Here is a 16,748-nt window from a genome sequence, read left to right on the forward strand (position 1 = left end):
ATTAAATAAAAAAAAAAAGAGTTCATTGTTCTGTGTGAGATCTCTTCCTAGTTCACCAGGGAGCAGATTCGCCAGGGGAGAAGCACATGTATATGGCTTTGGTTTGCATCAAACCTTGGAGCAAACCCAAATGATGCAAAGGTTAGTTGGAGGTATTTTAAAGATGTTTAATATTTATATTATTTTTGTTTTAAGCCCCTGATGTAATTAAAGTCAAGATGAAGGAACACTCTGAAGAAATCACCACACACTTATGCAAAATCACCCTGTTCTTCAGCAAACATGGGACATAAAGCCTCAAAGGAAACCAAAAAGACACTTCCATGAACCTTCCAAGGGAGTACTTTACTCTCTGGAGGCAGCCTTTGGACATCACAAATCCCTCTACCTGATTATACTTTTCCCATCCACCCCATGGGGAGCAAATGTGTTCATGTGTGGTCCTGCAGAGCATGCTGTGATGAAGATGGAGAGCCAGGAGCCTGGAAACCAAGCGCTCGCCGTGTAGTGTGGGAAGGATAGCAGGACAAGTGCAGCCGTTCATCTTGAGTCAAAAATGAGTCACCTGCAGATTTATGAGCAGCCCAAGATTATTTCAAATTCTTACCTTGTTTACTCCCTTTTCCAGTTAAAAGTAAGATTAAACAGATTCAGGGCTGTGGTGTGGCAAGGAAGGCACCTGCCTCAGACACAAAATATAAGGGGGTGGGGGGAATCAAGATCAATAATACATATTTTAAAAAACTGAGGTGGACGTCACAGAACATAGAAGTATCCATTTTAAAATGAGCAGTCCAGTGGTCTTTGGTATATTTACAGTGTTCAGCAACTGCCGCTTCTATCCTCTTCCAAAATGTTTTCGTCACCCCAAAATAAAACCCCGTACATTAAGCAGTCACTCACTTCCTATGCCCCTTTCCCCAGCCTCTGGCAACCACCAATCTGCCTTCTGTGTCTCTGGATTTGCCTGTTCTGGACATTTCATATGAATGGAATCATATAGGATGTGACCTTTGGGGTCTGGATTTTTTCATCTGGCATAATGATGTTCTCGAGCTTTATCCGGTTGTAGCATGTATCAGATCTCATTCCTTTTTATGGCCGAATATTGTTTCATTGTATCTGCATACCATGATTTGTTTATCCATTAATGTGTTGATGGGCCCTTGGGTTGCTTCCAACATTTGGCTATTGTGAATAATGCTGTGATGAGCCTGGGCAGACAAGTAACTGTTTGAGCTCCTGCTTTCAGTTCTTTTGGTTATATACCTAGCACTGGAATGCCAGGTCATACGGTAATTCTATGCTTAATGTTTTGAGGAAGGATCAATAATATTTTAATGCAATATTTTTTAAAAAATCAAAACTAATGCAAAAACATTCACAATGTGCAAAATATCCGTATTTTAAATAAAGACAAGCCCCAGCCCTCACTCCCTCACGACCCCTAATCCTGGCTCTGTTGCACCTCATTCTCCCCTGGTGTGTTTCCTGATTTCCCCTGTCGAATGTACTTCACACAACTTAGTTGCTGCTTACATTTCGGCTCTCAGATACAAATTTAAATATTTTAACTGCTCAGTTAGTTTTCTTATGCTTGTTTTTGGCCTGTTGACTATATATATTTTTAAATCTGTTAAGATGTTGCAGCATTATTTTGTAAGATGCTACAGAAAATTCAAATACCAAACATGCAGAAATGGAATGACTAACACTGGTAAACAACAATATTAAAACGCTTCAGGGCTCCACTTGTGGAAATTACAGCTCTGAAGATCAAAAGAGGCTCCGAATGAAAAGCCCCCAAGGTAGGTTAAACAAAGCTGGACTAGTAGAGAGAGGGAGGCAAGCACAGAGGGGTGACTTCAGAATCACAAAGGTGCACTTTTGCGTAAATGGAAGTTTTCTCTTTTAATGATTACCTTTCTTAAAGTCACTTATAACAGAGTGCTTTCCCTTCCAACTAATGATGCATGTAAATAGCGCCTGAAGGAGAGGCACTTAAGAAGCCTCTGTTTTCTTCCTACGTGTGATTTTTCACCTTTATCCCTTTATGTCTGGCTTCTTTCATTTAGTGTGATGTTTTCAAGGTTCATCCATGTTGCAGTATGTATCAGAACTTCATTCTTTTCATTCCTTTTCATGGCTGAATAATATTCCATTGTGCTGCTGTACTACATTTTGTTTACCCATCCTCTGTTAATGAAAACTGGGTTGTTATCACCTTTTGGCTATTGTGAATAATGCTGCTGTGGACATGGCTGCACGAGTATCTGAATCCCTGTTTTCAATTCTTTTTGGGTATATACCTAGGCATGGAATTTCTGGGTCATATGGTAATTTTATATTTAATATTTTTAGGAACCACCAAACTGTTTTCTACAGCAGTTGCACCATTTTATATTCCCTCCAGAAATGCATAAGGGTTCCTATTTCTCCACACCCTAGTCAACATTTGTTATTATCTGTTTTATTATAGCCATCCTGGTGGATGGGAAGTGGAATCTCATTGTAGGTTTGATATGTAATTTCCTAACGACTATTGATGTTGAACATATTTTCATGGGCTTGTTGGTCATTTGTGTATCTTCTTAGGAGAAATGTTGGTCAAGTCCTTTGCGTGTTTTTAAATTGGGTTGTTTGTCTTTTTGTTGTTGAGTTGAAAGAATATTCCAGATATTAGACCTTTCTCAGATCAGTACTAGCTAGAAGATTAGTTGGGAGAAAGTGACTGGCTGCTCAGTTCTTCCTGAGCTGTATTTTCTTTGTGATATTATTATGTGACCTACTGTATTGATATATGCAATGGATTTATTAATAGGCCAGATGAAATTATGACTTGCCATTTTTGACATACCACTGCTCCTTCTGTTATCAAGAATAATCAATATAGGTGAACCTTTTGGAAAAACAGTAAATTCTAGTGACATTGCAACTCGTATTGTCCTTGAACAGAGTAATTTGGTTTCCATTTTCTTTGGGTTTTGCTAAAAACACTAAGGTTTCTCACTGGTCTAGTGGGCATCTGTTCTAGTTTGCTAGCTGCCAGGATGCAATATACCAGAAATGGAACAGCTTTTTAAAAAGGGAATTTATTAAGTTGCAAGTTTACAGTTCTAAGGCCGTGAAAATGTCCGAACTAAGGCATGAATAAGAGGTTCCCTTCACTCACGAAAGGCCAATAAAGTTCAGGTTTCTCTCTCAACTGGAAAGGCACGTGGCGAACATGGTGATGTCTGCTAGCTTTCTCTCCCAGCTTCTTATTTCATGAAGCTCCCCCAGGGACATTTTCCTTCTTCATGGGTGCCTAAGGTCTCTGGCTGTGTGGGCTCTGTTGGCTCTGTTGGTTCTCTCCAAAATGGTTCCCTCTTAAATGGTTCTGGTAAGCAATGTCACCTTGTATGGGTAGAGACACAGCTCCATGGAAAGCATCTAATCAAAATTTACCACCCACAATACTGAATGAAGATTAAAAGACATGGCTTGTCTGGGGTACACCACAAATTCAAACTGGCACAACATCCCACCCTATTTCAATGTAGGCTTACCACAGCGGACCCATTAGGTTGTGAGGGGACTATAGATGTAAATTCTTGAGTTTTGGATCTTTCATGTTCATGTCCAAAAATATCTCTAAAAGATGGACACCATTCTCTGGGCACTATTCAGTTCCATTCTTCCTGAGCAGGGCCAACTTCCCAGCCTTGCAACTTCTTCAGTGTCCCCTGCTTCCTCTGAAAAAAATAATAGTGACAAGCTGGAGAGTCCCATTGGCACTCTTACATTACAGAGTTCATTTTAAGCCTTAATGCTAAGTTTTAAACTTTCCATTGATTTACCAAACTGGAAATTGTTTGGAAAATAGACATATTGCTTTGATTTGTTTTCTCTGGGAAAGACAACGCCTTCAATGAACATCTTTTAACATGCTGGTAGTGTTCTGTGGAGAAAAATAAAGGCCTCAAGCCCACAGGCCAAGGCAGTATCACAGGAAATTAAGCTTTGCCACACCAAATCACCTTCAGAATGGAATTACCTGAACTAGAGAAATCTCACATACCACAGGCTGGGACATGAGAATGCTTTTATTATAATGGTCAGTTCTGTGGAGAATTTAATGGTAACATCAAGATTTAGTTCAATGAGACTGTCTGCATTTTGGTAGTAGCAATTTCTGAATTTATTCACACACGTATATATTGTTTTAATATCAGACATGAGAAGTATGAGACTCAGAAGTAATTCATTTTCAACCCAAAATGTGACTTTGTCGCCACCATTAAAGATTCTGATCGGATGGGTTTTTTTTTCCATGGTCTTTGAAGCACCTTTTTTGTTTTCTGAGTGAAGATCACAAACTCCATGGTTTTAGCCAATAAAATTGATGCTTTTCTTCTGTTCCCCATGATTGTCCCTTTTTTTCAACCTTCCTAAGCATAACTTTGAATTTGGGTCGAGAGGAGAGTTTTTTTCTGAAACCTGTTTAAGCATAAATAAAAATTATTTGTTGTTTAAAGGAGGCACTGTATAAAGTGGGGTTGGCAAACTATAGCCACAGCCTAAATCCTACCTGTTTTTATAGATAAAGTTTTATTGGAGCACAGACAGGCCCATTCCTTTACCTACTGTCTGTTCTGTGGCTGCTTTTTTTTTTCAACAGTAGAGTTGAGTAGTTGCCACAGAGACCCAGAAAGTCTAAAATATTTACTATTTGGCCTTTTACAGTAAAAATTTGCTGACTGTTAATCTAAAGGGTGTGGGATGCCAAAACATTTTTTTTACAAGTCTCCAGTGGGTTCTAAGTTTTAAAAATCTTTTGTTTTATAGAGCATAGATATTCTCTTAAGAAGATCTTGCAAGAATATATGATAGAAGGTTCCAAACTGAAAGGTTAAAGAAAAATCTCTCTTCGTCCTCAGCAGCCTCATTCCCTTCCTTGGAGGCCATATTATCAGATTGTTCTAGGTTCTTCTAGACAGCCATCATGCAAATATGTTCTTTTGCTGTAAGATTTGAGTGACGTTCTTATTTCAGATGAGATTATATTTCTTTATTTAGTGAAAAAACAAAAAGAAAGAAAGAAAGGAGAATTATACAGAGAGAGACTGAGAAAAAATGTCCTGGGGGTAAAGGTCAATAAATTACTTCAGCCTGTTCTGTTATATTGTGGACTCAGCCCTGAATTGATGCAGCAGAGAATATAGAAGGCCTATAACATGGCGTCTAGCTGGGAAACAACCTAATACAGTACTTGACCTGAATCCTGATGATGTGTGGGAATTGAGTTTGCTCTGGAAGCACTGGAAAGGCCAGTTGTTGGCTGCCATTCAGATCATTCTCAGGGCTGCCCCTCAGGCACTGTGTGAGTGGCCATCTCCTCAAATAATGCTGCCCAGATTTGGAGCTTCCTGAAGGTTCTAAGTCATCGTGAGAACTATTGGTGTTCTCACTATCAGGTAGGGCCAATTCGAGGGTGAAAGAGCCTGGTTCCCATCCCAGGTTTTGGAAATGCTCCAAGCTACTCTCTAGACCAGCACTGCCCGACAGAAATATAATGGGAGCCACATGTGTCCTTTGAAATTTTCTGGTAGCCATATTAAAAAATAAAAAAGAAACACATGAAATTTATTTTAGTATTTTATTTAATACAGTATATCTGGAAGATTATAACTTCAATGCATAATGAACATAAGCGTTATTAAGGAGATATTTTGCATTCTTTTCCTCGCCCAAAGTCTGAAGTTTGTTGAGAATTTTACACTCACCGTCCATCTCAATTCAAACGGGCCACATTTCAAATGCTCAATAGTTATACATGGTCAGTGGCTACAATTTAGGACAACGCAGCTCAAGACCCTGCATTTTGGGGATGTGAGGACCACCCCCCCCCCCCCCGCCAATTGTGCATGACAGAATCCCTGGATATAATTCATGGAGCATAAGCATATATAAAAATCTTAAGATCTGTCACATTTGGGTAAGCATATTTTTTGCCTTTGGGGAGTGTCTTACTTTGGGCTCTTATCAGTATAATGTGGCTATACATGAGGCTTGCTTGCTGGTTTTCTTTCCAGTGGCTCCACAGGTACCCCAGTGATACCACTGCCTCTGTTTTTTGAGGAAGTTCTTGCTTCACTCTTCCTTAGAACTCTTCAGATACCAAATAATGTTCTTGAGGAGAGGAGAGAAAGGGGTTAGTTGAGTTTGCTGTTTTAACTTCTGCCACTGTCTACCCAGGACCATTATAGGGGAAATTTACTTCGAAGATTCTTTCAGATTCTCCTTAAGAACATTTGAAAATAATGATTACTTTCTGCATTCAAAAGAATTCAAAACGTTGGTTGAAAAAATCTAATCACCATGGTATTGTAGTTCTATATTTTATCCTTGATTTTGGGCATAGGCTTCTTGCAAGCTTCAGAAGGAAGCTACTGTGATATCGGTCAATTTGGAACTTCTAATCCTTAGGACTAAAGAAAATGGGACTTTCGTTTTCCTACATTTTTATTGTAGTAACATATATAACACAACATTTTCCATTTCAACTATTTTTCAGTGTACAATGCAGTGGCTTTAATTACATCCACAGTGTTGTGCTACCATGCCCACCGTCCATTATGAAAACATTTTCATCACCCCAAAGAGAAACTCTGCACCCATTAGAAAATGGAAGTTGTTAATAAAGAAATGTTGAGACATGTGGATACTTCAAATCATCAACACTGTCTTGAGTCAACTAAGCCAGAAGGGTGCTAGGCAAATCAAAGGTGACTTTGAGCCCCATGTTCAGAGAATTTCACTCTTATGTTGGGGGAAAATAGAGATCCACACACAAGTAACATCTGAGTCTTTGAAGAGTACTTCAATTGAGCGATAGAATCATGGCATGGCATCTTACTGGGGAAGTGACGACATGTATGTCAGGATTTCTACATTACTGAGGGAAACTGTATACACACGTGGACATGCACAAGAATGCTTTGCTCCAACCCAGGATATGTATGGTAGATTTGTGGGATTGTGACGTTTTGTGAAGGGATTCGATAATATTAATGAGCCTTTCAGCTGTTGAACAGTAGGAAATGCAGTCATGCTATGTAGTTAGAAATTTCTTAAATTGGTAAATTGCGCTACAACCCTTGTACTTAGCTCTTCTGCTTTCTAGCTATTTCTGATTTGACACTAAATAATTGTATATTAGTATAACTTTGTCTAATCTAAAATGGAGCAATGACAATTTAGGAAGCCTGTAGCAGGTGGGGAGCCCCAAATATTACTCAAAGTCACTTTAAAGTGACAGTTAACAAAAGCAAACTGTATTTGGGGAGCAGAAAATCCTTCAAGTGTCAAACTTACAAGATGGTTTTCTTAATTTTGAAGTGAGATTTAATTTCTATTGGGAGTTCATTTTCAATTTAACATATAGTCTGTGTCTTCTGATCTTGAGAAAGAGGAAATTCTCCCTGGTATGCCAAACTCTCTGGCTGGTCCTGCAGAAATAGGAAGCCTGGTATCCAGAATAGATTTTTAGCTCCACAAAATGTATATACAATACTATTTCAGTCTTTACTGATTAGAGGAATATGAAAGCAAGAATATGGTTTGTATCTTGCAAACCTGGTACTCACCAAGATGCTGGTGGCCAGAGCCCCTTTATGGAGAAGCTATGCCTTTTTCTTGAAGAGGTACAGGCCTGAATCATCAGGCAGGATACCGCTGGCCCAGACAAGGGAAAATCGCTTGGCACAAATAGCTGCCCTGGAAAACCACTGAACCGAATTAGAAAGTCAACCTTCAATATCATGGCATCTTCTCCATCAGTGGGTGGTAGAAACTGCATCCATTTTTCTCTGTGTTTAATCCAAAGTCATGCAATATGGAGTGGCTAGCTTGGGATGGTAGGTGTTTGCTCCTAGTACTTTTCTGGTCTTACAGACACAGCCCAGCTTAAACTCAGTCCTAGTCCCAGGCAGAAATAAGAATTCAGGAAAAGCATCAAAGGAAAAGCAATGTGTAACCTAGAATGCCCTATAGAAAAACAGCATGAGTTAGGGCAACTTGCAAAGTGGTTTTGTTTTGCTTTGTCTGGTTTCCTCCACTGCCTCCTCTATTGCAACTTTGCTCTTATGCCCCTCATAGAAACCCAGGAAGGCAATGATGACGACACTTAACAGGTTAAACAATTTTGAATTTCAACCCTAGAATTCAGGTTTATTAGGAAGGCAAAAGTGCTTTTGGTGGGATTCCACAGCTATGAGAAAATGCAGAGTTGTCTACAAATTGGCAGCCCAATAAAGATAATTTGTTTTCCACATCTGAGGGTTTTTTCTAGCTAGAAATCACTTGATGTGTAAAGAAACTAGTAAAGCAGGTAATTCTGGGTGGCATGAACTCATTACATAATTGAAAATACCTTTTTTCTCATAAGGCATCTTTTTTTTTCTTCCTTATGGAACATACTCGGAGGTGGCCTTATTGGACAAGGAAGAAAATCTGGCTGCTGAAAACATTTTAAGCCCTTTTGCCATTTTTTCCGGACCTTAAGAAATCTGATTTTGGGATAAGAATAAAAGGCAAAGTTGTAAATGTATGAATCATTGATAGCTATGCATATATCATAGCTATATGAAATCACTTAGAAAAACAATTCATTGAGAAAACATTGGAAATATTAGCAATGGTGAGCTTAGGGGATGGGAGTGGGGAATATGGATTTTTTTTTTGTCTTTCTCGAGTTTTTAATTTTTTTTCATGAGTCGTCCATAAAGAGTTGGTGAAACATTTAACTTTTATTATTTATTTAATTAAAAAAAAGAAATCCCTGGTGCAGGGAGCATATTCCTCCTGTGTCTCTGTTCCCAGCTCTGCATCCTCCCGGGTCAGTGAGCACACAGGCTTGGTCTTCTGGGTTTTTATAAGGTGATTCTTCCGCACGCTGAAGTTTGAGAAATCTTCCCAGCACACACAGAGAACTCTCCAACCCACCATGACTCATTTTTAAGAAAATGTTACCGAAGCAATCTCAGAGGAGCGAAATAACTGAATTTACAACTTCTTATGAAATGCCACCAGCAAAGAGAAGTGTGGTCGTCCGAGGAAATGAAAAGTTCTTTGAATTACTGCTCTGAAATTACTGTCTGGAAGGAGAATATACTAGCGAATAGGTTATAACACCAGTTTCTCAGTGTCACAGAAGGAGAGCTGCTCCAATGCAGGTGTCGGGGTCGCCAGCGGGACCATGACTCACAGAGTCGCTGGTGGGAAGATGTTTTACTCAATAGAGAGAAGAGACAGGGCAAGGTCAGTGTCACTCGTGGCATCAGTTCCCAGAGGCAGCAGCGGGTCTCAATCCGTGGCGACACAGGGAGATGTTCTAGGTGCAGCACCTGGCTCTTATGTGTGTGCCGTAGTGGAGGAACCCACTCCCTCCCCACCAGGGACAGATACGCCACCGGGCCGTGAGCTGGAGGCCATAGAACGTGCCCATCAGAGTCAGACTGTCTCCAGTGAATGTTTCCACGTGCTCGGGTTAGTAGGGGAAGAAAGGTCCCGGCAAGTGGTCTTAGCTACTGGGGCCTTTTACCTGCCCCAGGCTGACACACCCGGGCCAGAGCACAGGAAACATTTGTGAGTCTCAGGGAAAGGTGGCGGGCTGCACTAGGACTGTCCCCCACCACACTTAGACCTTATTTTGACAGAGCAGAACTGAACTAGGAATTCTAACATTTATCGAGCATTTCTAATTGCTAGATTCCGAGAATATGAATATAAATATGTGTAACAATCATTTTGGGGGGGGTGTATCAAATTGATAAATATGGGGGAAAAAAGAAAAAGAAAAAGGAAACAAGAAGCCTAACTTGTGGAAAAGATCTATAAAAGTAAGCCAGAAAAAGGTTAACCCATATATATTTGCCCAAAACAAAGGCAGGACTGATATATAAGAAGATGCCATTACTGCTTATATTTTGCATGGTAAAGTGAGGAGTAAGTTCCTAATTTTGGGTTTGTATTCAAAAATTTTACAATGAATCTGTAATTTTTTGAGAGGGAAAAAATGTAAACTGACAATAAAATGATAGAAAAAATAAAAAGCCTAAAAACTTGTCTTTAAAAATATCAAATTTTGGACGATTAAATAAAAATGGAATACTACAATGACCTGTCATGACTTACCCTTCAGCTACGATGATCACCTTAGCCAGGTTCCTACTGCGATAATGCTACATAACAAAGCCCTTTCCAACGCACAATGGCTTGTTCCTGGGTCTTCAAGTGTCGGCTCTGCTGCACTTGACTTTTGGCTGCAGGTTGGTTTCTGGTCTTGTCTCATGCTGGGACCAGTGGCTCCCCAGGGTGTGTTCTCCTTGTGGCCAATGGAAGCTGTGCAAGAGGCCAAGCCAAACCATGCAAGCATATTTAAAGCCTCTGCTTTCAGTCTATTGGCCAAAGGAAACCACGTGGCCATGCCCCAAATCAAAGGGGGTGGGGATTTATTCTCTGCCCATTGTGAACCCTGGCAAAGGAGGGAAAGAATGAAGAATTGCTAACAAATAATACATTCTACTGCTCTCCCCCTTCTGAGAAACCCATGTTCTTCCAATGTGCTTTCTCTCAGCAGATTGCATCATTATCCACTCAGTTGCTCATGTTAGAAGCCTAGGATACAAAACAAAAATAAGCTTGGGAAGGAATGAGCATTTGTTCAGTTTTAGATATATTGAGTTTTGAGGTGACTATGGGATAGTCAAACAGAGATATGAGGAGAGTGTTGGTTATTATTTTAGTTTCCTGGCTGCTAAAGCAAATAATATACAGTGGGTTGGCTTAACGGCAGGAATTTATTGGCTCATGGTTTCAGAGCCTAGAAGGCTCATGGTAACTTCTGGTTGGCCAGCAATCTTTGGGGTTCCTTGGCCTTTCCATCACATGGCTGCATCTTTCATTTCTGGGTTCTGTTGACTTTCAGCTTCTTGCTTCTCCCTTAGCTTCTCTCTCCACCTGACTTTTACTCTGCTTATAAAGGACTCCAGTAATCCAGATTAAGGCCCAATCTGATTCAGCTGGATCACACTTTAACTGAAGTAATATCTTGAAGTGATCCTACTTACAATGGGCCCACACCCACCAGAATGCTGGCCAAGACCAAGACCATGTCCAAACTTAAGTACACAATTTAGTCCACCACAGTTACACAGATTCAGAGCTGAACCATTTTGGTTGTTTATTTTCCCACCCAAGCTCCTATAGTTTCTACGAGTGGAGCTGGTTGACAATTGTTAGTAGTTTCTTAGAGTCATGTCCACTAATGTGTCTCAATCATGAAACCCTTGTGAACTCGCTCTGGATTCTGAAACTGTTTCCTTTCATTTATACTCTTGGAGTCATTACAGTTTTCTGTGTTTATCAGTTGGGGTTCTCCTGAGAAACAGAACCAACAGGATATATGTTGGATAAGAGATTTATTATAAGGAATTGGCTCACTTGGTTTTTGGGGCTGGCAAGTTGGAATTCCATAGGGTAGGCTGAAAGCTGGAAATTGTGAAAAGAGTGATGAATTCTTGGCTTTGAATCCCTTAGGCAAGAAACTCAGGAAAGAGTGAAGAGTGTAATCTTGAGGAAGAATTCCTTCTGATCCCTGGAATCCTCAGTTCTAGCTCTTAAGACCCCAACTGATTGGATGAGGCTCACCCACATTAACAGAGGGTAATTTACCTTACTTAAAGTCAATTGATCGTAGGTACTAATCCCATCTACGAAATACCTCCATAGCAGCATCTAAGCCAGTGTTTGACAAACAAATGAACACCATGACCTAGCCAAGTTGGCACATAAAATCAACCATTATACCATGTAAAAATTTCATGCAGGCTTTTATTACTTTTGAGATCTGATATTACCTAAAGATAGTTAGCAGGTCACGTTTTTCTATCCAGGCCTGTTTTAGCCCACCGTTTGTAAAGATTCCCCTGAAAAATGAATTTCTGTGTTTGTGTAAATACGCATGAGTCATCAGATCTTGTGCAAATTGTCTGTATTGAGTAATGGTCTCTTGTTTGCTTCGTTTTGCTTGTTGTATTTATAGCTCACATTACTTTTAATTGTTGGAAAACATAATATGGACCAGATGGCTTCATTATTCTGAGTTTCACATTTTGAATTTCAAATGTTGGTTGCCTGTCTGTGGCCAGCTGTGTCCTGGAGGAGAAAAGGAGGCCAGACCACAGTTCAAAGATCCTTGGCCAGGTGCCATGGGCAGAGAGTGCTTTTGGGGTATTAGCATTTGAGGTTTTGCATGGTTCCTCCATTTGGTTACCCATAGAAGTTCAGACTGGAGGTCCAGGGAGAGAGAGAGATGATATATTGAATTCCTTTGGAAGCACTCAGCTGACATATGGTTGCATTGTGTTTGAAAGGACTCCTCACCAATAAGCTCACAAAATTTGTCATATAGTAGGAATTTTAACCATAGTTGCTAATATTAAAAAATAAGAATGGGCCCAGCAGGAAACAGAAATGAGATAATTGAGGAGTATCTTAATTTCCCTACTGCTAAAACACATACCATACAATGTGTTGGTTTAAACAACAGGAATTTATTGGCTCACAGTTTTGAGGCTAGGAGAAGTCCAAAATTGGCAAGGCAATGCTTTCTCCCTGAAGACTGTGGCATCCTGGGTCTGGCTGCTGATGACCCTTGGCTTTTCTGTCATATGGCATGCACATGGTCCCTTCTACTTTCATCCCCCAGTTCTGTTGATTTCTGGCTTCTTCCCATGGCTTTCTCTCTCTCTTTCTGGCTTTCACTCTGTTTATAAAGGATTTCAGTAATCTGGATTAAAGCCCAACCTGGTTCAGTTGAGCCACACCTTAACTGAAATAACATCTTCAAGAGATCCTATTTACAATGAGTTCACACCCAGCAGAATGCAGACCAAGTACAAGAACATATTCAGACTAGGATACACAATTCAGTCCACCACAAGGAGCATTTACTTAAGGGACTATATACAATGGTTTGGGTGAAGGAAAACAAGGCACAGTGAAGTAGCAGCAGTGGGGAGCATTCTAGGCTTGAATGGCAAAGGGGCTAGTAGTTACCAGAACCCAGAGAGAGCAGCTGGAGCTTCAGGAGTGGGCCAGCCAGCATATGATGTGGCCTTTCTTATAGGGACCTAGAGACAATCCTGGGTGTTCTAGTTTGCTAGCTGCCGGAATGCAATACACCAGAAATGGAATGGCTTTTAAAAGGGTTAATTTAATGAGTTGCTAGTTTATAGTTCTAAGGCCGAGAAAATGTCCCAATTAAAGCAAGTCTATAGAAATGTCCAATCAAAGGCATCCAGGGAAAGATACCTTGGTTCAAGAAGGCCGATGAAGTTCAGGGTTTCTCTCTCAAGTGAGAAGGCACATGGCGAACAAAGTCAGGGCTTCTCTCTTGGCTGGAAGGGCACATGGCGAACATGGCATCATCTGCCAGCTTCCTCTCCTGGCTTCCGGTTTCATGAAGCTCCCTGGGAGGCATTTTCCTTCTTCATCTCCAAAGGTCACTGGCTGGTGGACTCTCTGCTTCGTAGTGCTGCAGCATTCTCTGCTCTCTCTGAATCTCTTTCTCCAAAGTATTTCCTCTTTTATAGGACTCCAATAAACCAATCAAGATCCACCCAAATGGGTGGAGACATGTTGTCCCCTAATCTAGTTTAACAACCATTCTTGACTAAATCACATCATCCAGGGAGATGATCCGATCACAGTTTCAAACATAAATATTGAACAGAGACCATTCTACCTTTATGAAATGGGATTTTGGTTAAAGCATGGATTTTCTAGGGGGCATACTTCCTTTCAAACCAACACACTGGGCCACCAGGCAGAGAAAAAACAAGGGAAAAGATATCTAAATCTCACTCTCTTCTCTGGTACCTCTAATTGACTGAACTCACCCAAAGGTTAGAAGGCAAGGGAGCCAGTTGATGCAGGCCACTGAAAGCAAGATGGAGAAAAATAAAAGGTAGACCTAGAGAGGTGTGTCAGTTTGCTAGCGGCTGGAATGGGATATACCAGAATTGGAACAGCTTTTAAAAAGGGGAATTCAATAAGGTACAAGTTTACAGTTCTAAATCTATGGAAATGTCCAAACTAAGGCATCCAGGGAAAGAATACCTTAATGCAAGAAAGGCCGATGCATCTGGAACACCTCTGTCAACTGGGAAGGCACACTGGACCCTTGCTCCTGGGATCCGTGCTTTCAGCCTCTGTTCCTGTGGTCATTCCTCGTGCTGCTTCTCCAGGACTGGCTTTCCTCTTTTGGCTTCCCTTGGGTCTCTTCAGGTTCAGCTTTGCTTAACATCCCATGGCAACGTCTACTGGGCACGAAGCATCTCCAAATATCCATGTCTCTGCTCTCCACGTGTCCACATCTGTGTCAGCTCTGCTGTGAAGTTTTTGTTGGCTCTGAGGCTTCTTTTGTGTTTGTGGGCTCTGTTGTTTCTGACTCTCTCCAAAATGTTTCCTATTTTAAAGGATTGCAGTAAACTAATCAAGACCCACTTGGAATTGGTGGGCATCACATCTCCATCTAATCAGAAGTTAATACTCACAATTGGGCGTGCCACATCTCTATGGAGATAATCTAATCAAAAGATTCCAACCTACATTATTGATCAGGATTAAAAAGATTGGATCAGGATTAAAAATTGCCTTTCTGGGGTACATACTTTCAAACTGGCACAAGAGGTAAGTGGAGCACTGCCAGTCAGTAAGTTCTTATAACAACCATTGTTAGCACTTTCTTGTGTATCTTGCAAGAGATATGTGCATATAAAAGCATATATGAGACTTTGGTAATTTTCATATTTTAAACCCTGATAAAAATATCACTTTCATGGTTGTATAGTATTTAAGAACTTTTTTTTGTTATAAAATAATCATACATAGGGTAGATGTAACATTTATATAATATAAAATAATATTGAAAGAAGTATCTGTGTACCCCTCTGTTTTAGTTTGCTGAAGCTGCCAGAGTTGCAATATACCAGAAATAGAACAGCTTTTAAAAAGGGAATTTATTGAAGTTGCAAGTTTACAGTTCTAAGGCCATGGAAATGTCCAAATTAGGACATCCAGAGAAAGATACCTTAACTTCAGAAAAAGGGTTGATGAAGTTCAGGGTTTCTGTCTCAGCCGGGATGGCACATGGCAACATCTGCTAGCTTTCTCTCATTCCATAAGGCTTCCCTGGGGGCATTTTCCTTCTGCTCCAAAGATCTCTGGTTGTGTGGGCTCTGTTGACTCTAAAGCTTTTTCCAAAATTGTTCCCTCTTAAAGAACTCCAGTAAGTAATCCCACCTTGAATGGGTGGAGACATATCTCCATGGAAACCACAGAATCAAAAGTTATCACCCACATTTCACTGGGTCATATCTCCATTGAAACAATAAAAGAACTCCCATCCAGCAATACTGAATGAGGACTAAAGAACTTGGCTTTTCTGGGATCCACAACAGATTCAAACTGGCATACCCTCTACCTTAAGCTAAAGAACTATAATACTGGGCAGTGCAAAGGTGGCTCAGTGATATAATTCTGGCCTACCATGCCTGAGACCCAGCTTCGATTCCTGGAGCCTGCCCATGCCAAAAAATAAAAGAACTATAATACTACCAAAACTTTTCAGGGCCACTATGGGCAATTGCCCAGTTGAATTCTTTCCCACCAAGGGCAACTGCCAGTTTGAATTTTATCATCACTCTCTTGTGATAATAATAATTTCAGAATCCAGATAATTTCATTATCATGTTTCTGCATATATATGTATTTCCAAACAATATATGGGCAAGCTTTGAATGATTTTGACATTTATATAGTTAGAAACTGCATGTAGACTTCTGAGAATTGATTTTTACACTTCATGTTAAAATCTTGAGATTCATCCAAGTTATATTAATTTTTGCCTCTGTATATTGTTCCACTGTGTGAATATGCCATAATTTATCTATTGTGCTATCAGTGAACATTTGTCATTTCTACATCTTTAGAGTTCTGAAATAACAATTTCTTTGTGCATTTGTGCATGAATTTTTCTAGAATAGATAGATATCTGGAAGGAAAAAGCTGGCTGACAGGATTACCTTCAACTTTACAAGGCAATGTTATATTATATTCCAAAGCTGTTTTTCTGATTTTTACCCACCATTATCAGTATATTAGTTTTATTACTCCATATCCTCACCGAGTACTTTTTAATTTTGCTAGCCTGACAGGTATAAAATGGTATCCATTATGATTACTGATTACTAATAAGGTTGAGCATCTTTTCATATGGTTATTGTCCATTCATCTTTCCTCTCCTGTAAAATACCTGCTCATGTCTTCTGCTCCTATTTAAATTATTTTTTTCCTCCTTATTGATTTTTAGAAGCTCTTTATATATTCTGAATACTAATCTTTTCTTGACTGTGCTGCAAACATCACCATCACAATGGAAAAGATTGATGAATTGGACATCATTAAAAACTAAAAATCTCTGATCATAAAAGCACACTATTAAGAAAGTGAAAAGGAAAGGCAGATAATGGGTGAAGATACTTTCAATACATATATTGAGCAAAGAACTTATTTTCAGACTTTATTAAAAACTCCTTCAAATCAGTGAGCAAAATACAGACTCTCAATTTTTAAAAATGGACAAAAAAAAAAAAGAAGCTTTGAACAACCTGCAAGAACTGGCAGAAATATTTTTCTCAAAG

At 39.8% G+C, this 16,748-nt stretch overlaps 1 protein-coding gene across 4 annotated transcripts in view; it reads left to right on the forward strand.

Moving 5' to 3' along the window:
• Positions 1-10,119, forward strand: part of CTPS2 (CTP synthase 2) — a 120,647-nt gene extending 110,528 nt beyond the window's left edge. For all 4 annotated transcript variants that reach the window (XM_077144881.1, XM_077144882.1, XM_077144880.1 and 1 more), the window contains one exon: positions 196-10,119. Coding sequence is in view for 1 of the 4 variants with exons in the window: in XM_077144883.1 (XP_077000998.1) it covers positions 196-202 (7 nt within the window). In the remaining 3 variants the exon portion in view is untranslated. The remainder of the gene's footprint in view (positions 1-195) is intronic.
• Positions 10,120-16,748: the final 6,629 nt, after the last annotated feature.

The sequence above is a fragment of the Tamandua tetradactyla genome, chromosome X (assembly GCF_023851605.1).
Source record: "Tamandua tetradactyla isolate mTamTet1 chromosome X, mTamTet1.pri, whole genome shotgun sequence".
Lineage (NCBI taxonomy): Eukaryota > Metazoa > Chordata > Mammalia > Pilosa > Myrmecophagidae > Tamandua > Tamandua tetradactyla.